The following is a 13,177-nucleotide window of genomic DNA, read 5'->3' on the forward strand; positions in this document are numbered from 1 at the left end:
ATTTGATAATGATCATTGTTGATTAGCGTTCGAACAACCGGCCCTTTAATAAGTGAAATTTGATGAGTGAAGTTAATTAGACCATTGTCCGCAGTGAAACCAATAAAAAGCTTTTCATGTTTCTTTGGTAACTAAAATAACCTATTATTTATATATTTACAAATAATACATCAAAAAAATCTTTCTGAATTAAAAATTGTCCTTTAATTCTATGATGAACTTTGTATTTGCAAAATAAACCGAAAAGAAAGTTCTTTATTCACTCAAAAACAGATCGTTGACATTTTTTGGCAAGTCAAAAACAGGTCGTGATGGCACGTGCTAAGATGGTTTACTGACCTGATATCGCAATGGGTCGGCTTTTAAGAAAGGAAGAGCTGGTTGTCAAATCAGACAAGTGAGAGTGACTAAAGTTGATATCTCTAAACAGCCTCGCCCCGGTCTGGGAACTCTTTAAGAGAGGAAATATCTCTGTTTTATCTTTGAAATGAATCAAGAAATCTAAATAACTTACCAATGAATGAGTAAGCGGCACTACACTAAAACTGTAATATACTTTACTAAAACAAACGCCACTGGCGAAGCGTCCATGTAACCACTGTTACCATTGGTAACAGTTAAAAATCTTGCAAATAAATATGTATTTTATGACGATGAATAATTCCATTTATTATTTTATTTTATTTTTACCAATAGAAATATATTATTATATTATGTGTTAATAGTACCTAATTCAGTAAATAGCTAGGACACACGAAAATATTGGCGAGTTTATGTGACTCAGTTGCACTTTACTATATTCTGTTACCAGTCTCATTTGTGGTGACAATGAATGGTTATCTCGCTGTCGCTCGGGCGGCTCGGGACCGGCTAGTGTGAAAATTTTGAAGGAGCGATGGGCGTAAGCGCGCTGTGTATATCAGTAGGGCTGTTACCAGATTTAAATTTGCTAACAGTACCTATAATAAAAAGTGTGCGTGCAGTTCACCATGGATGAGTGTCGCTGCGTAATCGATCAACTACTTGAAAAGTAATTCTGATTGAAAAATAAAATGAGATTATTGAAAATGAAAGACCTAATTTAAAAAAGGAATTTAAAAAATTAGCTCGATATTTTAAATTTAGTTGGTACAGTGAAAATCCTTGGTTATGAGGTTGCAAGAAAAATAGACTGTATTGTTGGCCATGTCTTCTGGTTTTTACAGAAAAATGGGTGGACCAGGTTCACGATTTAAATAGTTTTAGAGTTTTAAAAAAGATACATGAAATTTCTCCGTTACCTACATGTAAGATGTATACCCAATTTGATTCAGTTTGGCAAAACAAAAATCAAAAGTTCTCTTAACCAAGCATTTAAAGCAAATATTGCTAAACATAATGAGTTTGTTAAAAAAATAGATGGTACTCGTATATCCTTAGCTCACTTAGAATAGATATGTACCGTATGTTTTTTGGCCGAACAAGAATTAGCGTTTCGTGGTCATTTTGAGGGCGACGGCTCTGACATTCGAGGCAATTACAGGGAATTGTTAACATTAATTGCCAAAAAAGATCAAAAATTTTGCCAACATCTAGAAACATCAACTGTTTTTTCGAGAGTTTCAAGTGATATACAAAATGATATTATTGAAGCTATATGTATTAGTGATGTAACGAATGTCATTTTTTGAACATTCGCGAATACGAATGCGAATGCGAATATCTACTACCGACATTCGCGAATGCGGATGCGAATGCGAATATTCAGTTTTTTTTAATTTGTTTCTATTTTTGTAATGTTTCCTAAATTTATAATGAAAAGTTAATTGATAATTAGTGTAACTAAATCTGAATGTTAAGGTTTATTACATAATACCAAAGAATAAAAAAAGTGAAGGCTGATAATGTGATTATACAAGGTTAAATTCTATCTATCTATTGCCCTTCATTTGTCCAAAGTTGAACGTAGGCCTTCCCCTTTTCCACTCTTCTCGTTTCAGTGCTAATCCTGTCGATCTGGTCCCTGCTTATCTTTTTAGGTCATTTGACCATCTCATCTGTGGTCTGCCCCTTCCTCTTTTGGATTCCCAAGGTCTCCAGTGAGTTATCGCTTCATTCCACCTTCCATCTCTTCGTCTGCTGTTGTATCCTGCATATTTCCATTTGAGAGTAGCTGCATGTTTGAGGTTAAGTTACCTTTTCTTAATAAAAAAAAGATGAGAAGTGAATAGATTTTGATTTTATTAACCTAATATTATCTTAAAATTATTTTTTTTCTGGTTTTCATATTCGCAAAACATTCGCACAAATTTCGCGAATGCGAATGCGAATGCGAATATGCAAAAACATGCGAATATTCGCGAATGCGAATGCGAATACGAATATTCGTTACATCACTAATATGTATATACATTTAGCCATATCTTCATTTTTTTAGATAAGATTTTTTGCATCTGGTTTTGGTAACACTTTAGAAAAAGTCACGCGTCGCCACTGACAAACGCCCTACTTCGGACGCCATGAAACACTTCGCAATTAGACTGAACTGATCGAAAACTAAAGGCACTATGTGAATTCATATCTGAATCTGCCTTTTTATAGAGTCGGGGTAGGTAATTAAATTAGTGGGAAGATTGAGGGTGGATTCGAACGGGATTTGGCGTAGTACTTGACTTATCAGCTTGTGAAAGGTAAAAAAACAACGTACCTTTTTAAGTTTTATGTGTCTGGTTTAGGATAAGGATTTTACTGTAAATTAAAACCGTGAGAATTTAATCCATGGGAACTTATAATAACATTATATCACATACTATCTTACATGCAAAACGTAAACGTTTAGGGAAAAAGATAGGCCATTATTATGGAGGAGCATTTTTTTTTCGTTTAAAGATAATCTCGTTATGTTAAATCATTCTGTATATCAATTATGATTTTTTGTTATCATAATAAATAATAAAAATCTTAACTGATTATTAAATATTATCGATTTAAAATTTAATTTGTTTTGGCAGCGCAGCGTGTGTGGAACGCAACCGTTCAAAAATTAAGTGAAGTTCAGAAAACCACAACTGTAAAGAATGAAGCCAGGCTCAATAGGTAACAATAAGCATTTATAAAATTACTTACAATATTTTACTTTTTACATAGGTATCTGTTAAAATGGATTCAAAAGCATTACCATTACCAACTCTTTGCATTAACTTTTCAAAATCTCATTATTGTATTATTTACCTATATTTATTTACATCTTGACATATATGGTATTGCATTACATATATATTTATTTCTCCCTTATTTGTATTATTTTTGTTGTCTTCTTCTTCTTCTTCTTCTTCTTCTTCTTCTTCTTGTAATATGTTCTCCTATGGGAGGTTGGCTATCATCACAGCTATCCGTACCGTATTGGCTGCTGCTCTGAAAAGATCTACTGAGCTGCAACTGTACCACCCTCTTAGGTTTCTCAGATAGACAATTCTTCGCCTTCTTATGAATATTTTAGCCTTCATTTTCTCTTGAATTATGAGCCTTAATATCTCATATTTCGCGTCTCTAGCAATAAGGTCTAAATATTCCAGCTTTCTTGTTTTGATACTTTTTAGGACCTCACAATCCTTTTGTAGCCTTCGTAACACTTCTGCATTTGTAACTCGTTGGATCCGTATTTTCTAAATCATTCTATAGCATCACATCTCAAATACTTACAACTTCTTTACATTATCCACTTTTAGGGTCCAGCTTTCCATTCCATACAACAAAGTCGAGAAGACCTAGCATTTTAGGGCTCTTATCCACAGCTCCAGAGAAACGTTACGATTAACAAACATTTTTTCCATTTTTTATAAATGCTTGTCTTGCAATCTAAATGCGTGTCTTGATTTCTCTACCTTTGTCATTGTTTTCATTTATCCAGGTTCCCAGATATTTGCAGTTTTTCACTATTTCTACTTGTTTTCCCTCAATATCTAGCCTTCCTACTGTATGTTGCTTAGAAATAATCATGAACTTGGTTTTGTTAACGTTCCTTTGTAGTCCATTTTTTATAGTGACTTGATGTAATATATTTACTAAGCGTTTTAGTGCTTCTACTAGACTCCCTGCAGAAATAGTGGTGTCAACTGCGAATCTTATGTTATTCAAAATTTATACGTTTATTGATATATCATGTTCCTCCTCTAATATTGCTTCCTTAAAATTAGTTTCGCTGTACAGATTGAATAACAATAGGGATAACACGCAAACCTGTCTAGCACCTCCTTTGATTTCTATAGTTTCTGTTTCGACACTTTCGATTCTAACTTTTACTTTTTGATTCGAATACAAATTGACAATAACCCGTATATCTCAACTGTTCACATTCTTTTCTTTTAACAGTTCTACGAGTTTCTGATGTCGTACTCTATCAAAATCCTTTATTAATTTATACTTAAAGCAGACATAGATATCCTGGTTAATATCTAGTTGTCTTTGCACGAGAACGTTAAAAGCGAACATAGCCTCTGCTGTTCCTCGTTCCCTTTTCTTCCTTTATATTATAGCTTTGATCGCGCAGGACATCCTGGGTATACCCAGACGGAGAACGCCTGCCCATTACAAAATTGAGCGTTCGCGGACGTCAAATCTTTCCCTCTGAACACCCTCCGGATTTTCAATTCGGTGTTCGCGCAGTACAGATAAAAGATCCTGAACGTGTCCGGGATACGCTCTCGACGTTCGAGGATTTTGTTTCGGATTTTAAGTTTGCACAGGCGCACAAAATATTTCTTGACATTCTGTCCTTAACCTAAAATATTGTTTTGTTAAATAACTTGTAGATGTAGATTCTGGTTTTTAAAATTATGTTAAGTGTTGTATCATTCAAATATTCTTCAAACAAATTTTAATATTTTTTATATTAAAGCTTTTTTAGTTGTGTTTGTCATTGTTTTCCATTAGTATGTTTATAAATAAGTAGGTACCTTTTCTAGTATTATTTTCATTCGATATTCGATAATTATCTTTTACGGTAGTATGTATTACAATAAATTGTACTCTGTTTTTACTTAATTTCTTCTATCTAGATGAGCTTATAAGTACCTACATATTATTGTGGTTTATTTTTCAGTTTAATTTATGAGTTAAATTAGTCTCTTATTGAATATAATATATATTTCTAAAAAAAAACTAATTAAAATTAAATTAAAACTTATTCTGAAACTATTTCTTGTGTCTTGTTATATTTCATTATTTTTGTGGTGTAATAAACCACAACACAATGCCACAACCTATCAAATTCAATACATATATGTCAAAATTGGAAATGGTCGCTTTACTAAATTATTCCCTCCTTCAGATAATGTTCAACCCCCAGGAAGTTAAAGGTAATTTTTATATCTAATTATCAAGCTGCCATTTCCAAGTAATACATAACAATCTTTTACTCTCTACAAAAATGTAAGCCGGATTTCAGCGTGGAAATACCAAATTATCTAAATAATGTGGAAATAATAAAGAAAGACGCTAATCAAATTTCTAACTTCTAAGAAAGGCATTGATGAATAGAAAGTTAATCCGTTATGGCTTGCAAATTGTAGAAGCCTCGGAGGTGTTACCAGAGAAGGTTCCCATTGTTTTCAGTCTGGTAGGATGTAGAATGACATTTTTTGATGTTGTTTTATGTGCTATTAGATTGAAAACTTAGTTTTTTGATAGCAGTTGCCGCTATGGCATCCCTGCCATTTCTTTCGTTGCAATCCGTGACTGCACGCCGGGGTTTGTCCTAGTTGGGTCAGAGAGAGCAGCATATGTGCCTCCTGATGAGAGACTAATAAGTTTCGAAACCGGTAGAGGTGCTTGCTGCACTCTCTGATTGAACTGGAATAATGATGCGGCTGTAGTTTCGTGTTGCAACGAAATTGAAAATGGTTATTCATTTTTTTTTAGAAAGTTAATCCTTTGCCTGTTGCTTTTATTCTCTTTCTCTTTGTTGACATACATTGATTTCGAAATAAGAAAGGGACAACCAAAGGCTTCTTTCTCTAACCTTAATGTATGCAACCCGTCATTACATTACGAATCCGAAAATTGTTCGCGGAGCGAAAAATTCTGAGCATATCCAGGATAAGTTTACGTTGACGCCTGCGCATTGGAAACTAATCCCTAACTTACTCTGAATACGTTCGATTTGTACAGCGCGAACACTGCTTATACTATAATCATTTTTGCTTGTTGATTGGCTGGTAGTTGCCTCTATGGAAGACTGTAACTCCATTTCTTGAGCGGTCGGATTGTACTTATTCTACCACGTGGTGATTTGTCCCTTGATATTTTAACGACACTTGAGACTTTTTTGTCCAATATTTATCCGCCATTCTTCAGATGAGATTGTTCATTTTTTTCTATTAATGTTCATTTGTTTATACCATGTAAAATATATTTATTTTGTTCTAATGTTGCCACTCCTTATTCGGTCTCAAAATGTGTTCTCTGTAATTCTTCTTTGTATTGTCATTTCTGTTTTTTTCAGCATTCTCTTGTAACACCAGCGTGGATAACAAAGGCAAAGAAATAATAATATGTAACTCGACAAATTAAACCAACTAAAAATATCTATACTTGCTGCTACGTAATTTTACGGGGTACCTCGGTAGCTCCAAGTCTTTAGAGATCTAGGGGTGTGGATTCTTAATAGATTTTAAATATAATACAAACTCAAATGCTCGGGGGGCGCTATAATTAAAAGGAAAATGAAAGACGAAACATACAGAAAACTTAAAAAAAATAACTAAAATAAAAAGTTGATTAAGATATATAGTTAAGATACAAACACATTTACATAAATATAAATATATCATGACCTACCTTACTGTTCTCATGTTGATTTCTCACTTATGAACAAGAGAAAGGGATCAGATAATAATATTATCAATCAAAAAATTATTATAAAATGAATCAGCTTTTTATTAAAATTAAAAAATTTAAAAATGAAATGATGGATCTCTTGTAGACAATATAAGAGACTCTGTTTACAAAAACAATAAAAAGGTTTACAAACAATACCTTGTCATATAGTCCTGTCCTCATTATTTACGTTGTGAATGTCCAAAGCACGCACTTTTCACCGAACTTAGATAAAGAGTAGTACAACAATGTTTATTTCCATGAAAAGCTTCAGCAAAAAAAAATAAATAAATTTCCAAATCTGCTCATATTGACTTTTTATTATATTTAAATAACTTCTAATTAACTTCTTGAAATATTTATTATTAATATTGACACCTAATGCGGCAACGCCATGATTTCTTCATAAAACTTCGAGACCGGCTACATTCTCATTTAAGTTCTCAATCAAACTTCCACTTAAAAAAAACTAAAACTAAAAATTCAACTCAACTCTTCAGAAACCGCTATAAGCGGTCTCTGCCCGAGGCTACAACTAAACCTCTGACTTCAACTTCCAAAACTTAAATTCTCTAATCTCACAACTTGAATGAATCTCCTCAAACCAAAACGCTTCCTTCCCAAATCCCACTCAATTTCTTCATTCTACCCTACTCATCCAATCAGCCAATAAGAAAAAAGTTCAATCCTTCCTTCTCTCATCATTGATAATAAAAAAATAACTAAGCTTCCTACACTTTTTATCGACCAATAGGGAAAAACAAAACGTATTTTAAGCCCAACCTACTTAGTAGGAAACCATCAAAAATCAGTTTGCAAAGTCAGCAAAATTCACTTCGTTCTACAATTCTCAGGAAAAATATTGCTGAGTGCACAATCCTACTCCTGCGCTTCTCTAATACCAAAGTAGCACGTATTGTGTATCTAAACTTTAAAAAACGCGGCGCCAAAGGCCATTATAATATATAATGTAACTCTTTTTTGCTTCACAAACTGAACGTTAAAAGTTCAATTCTCGAACGATAATATAAACACAGAAAACCGAAATTAGACATGACTGCAAAATAATATAACGTATTTCTCTAAAGTTTCTCTAACAAATACATAATCGTATTTCTCGATACATTTACAATTTTTGGTTTTTGGATGAGGTAAATTAATTGAGTTCTTTTGAAATGTTTCACTCTGTTTTTTGGCGGTGTCGAGTCTTGTTTCTGATGCATACGTCATTATTGGTCTTATCCTGGCCCTGGCCTTATAGATCCTTGATTTCATCTCACAGTTAATGTGTCGGTTACACCGATACATTATTATGTTATTAAGGCACCCCGCTAATCTATTTACTCTTTGTACTTGATCTCTTAATTCTTTTTCAACGTCTTCTTAGCTGGATAGTGTAATCCTTAGGAATTTTATTTCCAATAGTTGTTCAATGCAAACCCTATCGACTTTAAGTGTGCATCTCATTGGTTCTTTATGTTTACTATTGTTCTAGTTACTGAGTTGAAATCGTTATGTTAAATGAATTATTTTGCTCTTATATTAAATGTGTGAACCAATCTTTGAAAAACTACTTTCATTTTGGGCTATCAAAATTGAATCGTATGCGTAACTGAAAATTTTAGTTTTATTAGGTACTCCCATTCTGTACCCTCTTTATTTAGTATATATATATCAATCGGTTTTAAAACGTCTTGCGACGTTGTCCGATGCCTAATTTCCATGACACTCTATCATCCCATTGGCCCTCTCTAAGATCTCTTGCGCTCATCGCCTTCGTTACTCCCTCTCTCCAAGATTTCTTGGGTCTTCCTCTCGTTCTGCGGTTTGGTGGTACCCATTGCATAATTATTTTAGGGAGTCTTGAGTTATCTATCCTCTGGACGTGTCCTTACCATATCAGCTGTTTTCTTTCTATGTCTGTTGTTAGAGAGCCGTCAACCCCCATTCGCTGTCTTATCTCATCATTACGTATTCTCTCTCTGCGTGACACTCCTACTGATCTTCTAAAAGCGTCCATTTCTACTGCCTCCAGTTTTCTTCTGTTGTTTTCGGTTATCCGCCAAGTTTCTGCTCCGTAAATAGACTGCTTTTAATAAGAGATTCGTAGATATTGTGTTTTCTTCTTTTTCCTATTTCATGATTCCACAGCACGCTGTTTAGACAACCTATTGTTTTTCTGGATTGTGTTATTCTTCTCTTTATTTCTTCATCATCTTTCCCCGTTGTGTCAAAAACGATTCCTAGATATGTGTAATGGTCGCAGGGCATGATGATTTCATTATTTTCTAATGTGATGTTCGATAGTTCGGTACCTATTGGCAGGTAGTTTGTTTTTTCTGTATTAATTTCTAGTCCCCACTTTCTATATTCTTCTTGTAATTTCCTTGCCATGTACTCTAAATCATCTTTATCGTTTGCTATAACAACCTGGTCATCAGCAAACTACAATGTATATAAGCAAATCTCTCCAAGGTCTACGCCCATGCCTCTGCATTTTCGTTTCCACTCTTTCAATTCTTTTGCAACATATATTTTAAATAAGGTCAGTGATACACAACACCCCTGACGTAGACCTTTATTAACCAGGAAGCTTTGCGATAATCTGTTTCCAGTTTTTATTTGTGATGTTGACCCTTCATACAAATTTCTTAAGGCTTTTATTAAGGTGACACTAATATTCGTCTGTCGTAACACGTTCCAGAGTTTGTTTACAGGAACTGTATCGTACGCCTTCTGCAAGTCAATAAACATGAGGTGGGTTTCTTGATTTGTGCTTAATTTTTTTTTTATTAGTTGTTTGAGGCAGAAGATATTATCAGTACAGCTTCTTCCTGTGCGAAAACCGGATTGTTCTTCTTCCTCTTGGTCTTTGTACTCCTTCTCAATGCGGTCTCTAATTATTCGTCCATACAAACGGCTGAATGTACTAGTCACTGATATCCCTCTATAGTTTTCACATTTAAGCTTATCTCCTTTCTTATGGATCGACGAAATATAAGCAATTTTCCACTCGTCGGGTACGGGAGAACCATTTATAAATTGATTTATGCACCAAGTGACGGTTTCAAACAATTTTTGTGATCCACATTTTATTAGTTCGGCTGGGATATCCCCTGGTCCTGGAGACCTACAGTTTTTCAGTTCTTTTATAGCTTTTCTAATTTCTGTCACTTGTATTGTTATATCTTCTCCTTCAATGTTAACCTCTGTTGGTGATTGAGTTAAGTATTCGTCCCTATTTTCTGTCAGTAGTTCCCATAGTACTTTTCCCATTTTTGTGTGGATATTAATTGAATGTTTGTGCTCTTACTTTCGTTAGTTCTTATGTTATTGAGGAACTTCCATGTTTCTGTACATTTTCTGCCTCCCAGGTAGGTATTAATTTCCTGGCACTTCTTATCCCACATTTCTCTTTTTGCTTTTACTGTTGTTCTTCTTGTTATTCTTTTGAGTTCCAGGTATTCATCTCTATCTTTTTGTTGTTTACTGCTCAGCCATCTGATATACGCTTGTTTTTTCTCTTCTACGAGTGCTTCTATTTCTTGGTTCCACCATAGTTTTTCACTTTGTCTTTGAGTGTTAAAGCCGAGTGCTTCTTCTGCAGCTTTTTTAACGCTAACGACTACGTTTCTATATACCTCCTCTACTGTTGATGTTTCAGTTATATTCATTAGTTTGCCATCCAGTCTTTGTTGATATACTATTCTTGTACTCTCTTGGGTCAAACTATCCAAATTATAACTTCTTTTTTCCAAAGTTTCTTCTTGTTGCGGTTGACAATTTGTTTGATTATGTGTTATTTTATATCTAAATGGACAGGTTACTTTTGATTTTACGACATAATGATCTGAACCACATGTTATTCCTCTGTATGCTCTTGTGTCTTGTACTTGCATATTAGTATTTTGTTTTATGATGACATAGTCTATAATTGATTTTAAATTTCTTGTAGTTTGGGTCCAGGTGTACTTGTGTACATCTCTATGTTTAAAAAATCCATTGGTTATTTTTAATTGATGGTTTTCACATATTTCAATTAGCCTCTCACCATTATCATTCTGGTTTATTTCTCCGTAGGGACCTTATTATCTACTTTACGACCTACTCTACTGTTCAGGTCTCCCATAACTATCAATTTTCTTCTATTTCCAATTTTCGTAATTTCGTCGTTAATTTTAGCAAAGAACTCATCTTTGTTTGTGTAAGGTTCATCATCATTGATTGCATAAATCCCAAGTATCGTAATAGGTGTTTCTTTTATCGTTATGTTTACTCTTATTATATTTTCGTCTGTTGCTTCAAAGTCAGTGATTTTATGTTTATGTTTTTTGTGTATTAGAACGGATACTCCTCTTTTCGCTCTCTCGTGTTTTGAAACTCGGCTGAATATATGTACATAATTGTTTACTTTTTCTATACCTATTCCTTTCTTCTTTGTTTCGGTTAAGACAACTATATCCATATCTAGTTTTTTAATTTCTTCAGTTATTTCTTCCATCTTTCCGCTGATACTCTGCACATTCCAGGTGCCAATGTTCATAATCCTTTTCCGTCGCCGAAGTCGTTTATTATTTAATCCGTCCGAGATTCCGAGGCAATCTTTAGGCTTTTTGGTATTTTTCTAATTTTTACAAGTGACAGGGAACCGGCCTGACGTCTTAACCCCCTACCTGGAGGACCGGGTAATTTGTAATCAAGGTTTTCTTCCTTTAGATTGGTTGTCTTACAGGACTAAAGAGCCCAATCTGCTCCTTTTCTTTCGCCGTCGAATGTTTCTTTGCCAACCAGAATCCACAACCGCCCATTTTAGATCCGATTCTGCAGTGGTATGCCGAAAAAACAGGCCTGCCACTTCCGCCATTGACGCCGAACCGAAGATCCTCTTCTACGCCGTCTCCGCCGTTGTGGTCTTCACCCGTATCCCTGGGCAGGGGTCCGCGTTATACCCCACAGAACTGGGTCCCTACCTGAACTTCGCCACCTGTTCACTCCGGCCTACTGAAGTGAGAGGTGCCCACCCCCGCGACATGGACGCGCCAGGTAGGAATTACCCATGTGAGTGTTAGAGAAGATGGCTCTAACTCTCCATGGGCCGAGTTAATGAACATGTGTGATCCCATGCTCAAAGGCTCTCTCTTTATTTAGTAACGTTCTTTATAAATTCATCCATGATTAGATTGAATTGAATGAATAGCATAGGAATAGTGAATAGTCTTATTCCATTGCTTGTATCTATAGTTTCCGTAAGTTATCCGTGTATTCTGACTTCCATCTTATTGTTTTGATACACGTTTTTAATTGCTTTTATAATCTCCAGCTGGATTTCTTTATTACAAGAGATACATTACATCCTTAACCCTTAACTACTATAAGTCAAAAGTAATTACATAAGTATTATAAGTGGTTCTAGAATCTAGAAGACCCATTTTTTTATACAGAGAAAACAAACAAGTTTTTTTTTGATAATTTTTTATTTATAAACTAAGATTACGAAATGAAGTAACATAAGTGATTTAAACTCAAACTGAAGTTATTCTCTGCCATTTTTTCCATACTTGAACACAATATTGTAAACATACAGGCAATTACACTCTGCGCAAACATAGTTCGATTTTCTGTCTTTCTTGGTCGGACAGAGATAACATCTCTTTCTTGTTCGATTTTCATTGGCTCAAGGAGGCTCAGGAATACTTAAACATTTAGTGCCAAGAATATCTGCCGCAATAGCTCGAATCTGTCGGGGCACATTGGAGTTATACAGCGTGTCTACTTAAGTTGGAAACATATGGGAAACTTTTTTATTATTAATTTTAGGAAAAAAAGTTATTCTTATCATGAAAAGTTGTTTGGAATTAAAAACCCAGATCAAACATGTAATTATATGCTTCTAATTGAAAAAAAAATATTTTACAAATTTTTCTCTTTATGAATACCCAATGTCATTTTTATTTATTAAAAAATTAATATGATAACTCTTTTATTATTCATTTTACGAAAAAAAGTTATTCTTCATAAAAAGCTCTGCATGGTCTAAAATCTAAAATGCAACTATGATATATCGCTTTTTATTAATTTTATACGAGGTGTGTCAAAAAATATGAATTTCGCTCATGAGTATAGTACCTTTATATTTCACAACATTTCAATTAGAAGGATGTAATTTCATATTGAAACATAGTTTTTAATTCAAAAACAATTTTTTTAATAACAATTTTCAATATTGTGAAAAATAAAGGTACTTTACTCCTGAGTGAAATTCATATTTTTTGACATATGTACCTCGTATAAAATTAACAAAATATGATATCTGATGGTTGCA

At 34.0% G+C, this 13,177-nt stretch overlaps 1 protein-coding gene across 1 annotated transcript in view; it reads left to right on the plus strand.

The window, feature by feature from the left end:
- The first annotated feature begins 2,915 nt into the window (after positions 1-2,915).
- LOC114332090 (sialin) overlaps positions 2,916-13,177 on the plus strand; it is an 81,573-nt gene continuing 71,311 nt past the window's right edge. The window contains exon 1 of the mRNA XM_028281799.2: positions 2,916-3,075. Coding sequence (XP_028137600.1) covers positions 3,057-3,075 — 19 coding nt within the window. The 5' untranslated portion in view covers positions 2,916-3,056. The remainder of the gene's footprint in view (positions 3,076-13,177) is intronic.

The sequence above is a fragment of the Diabrotica virgifera genome, chromosome 6, assembly GCF_917563875.1.
Source record: "Diabrotica virgifera virgifera chromosome 6, PGI_DIABVI_V3a".
In the NCBI taxonomy this organism is placed as follows: Eukaryota; Metazoa; Arthropoda; class Insecta; order Coleoptera; family Chrysomelidae; genus Diabrotica; species Diabrotica virgifera.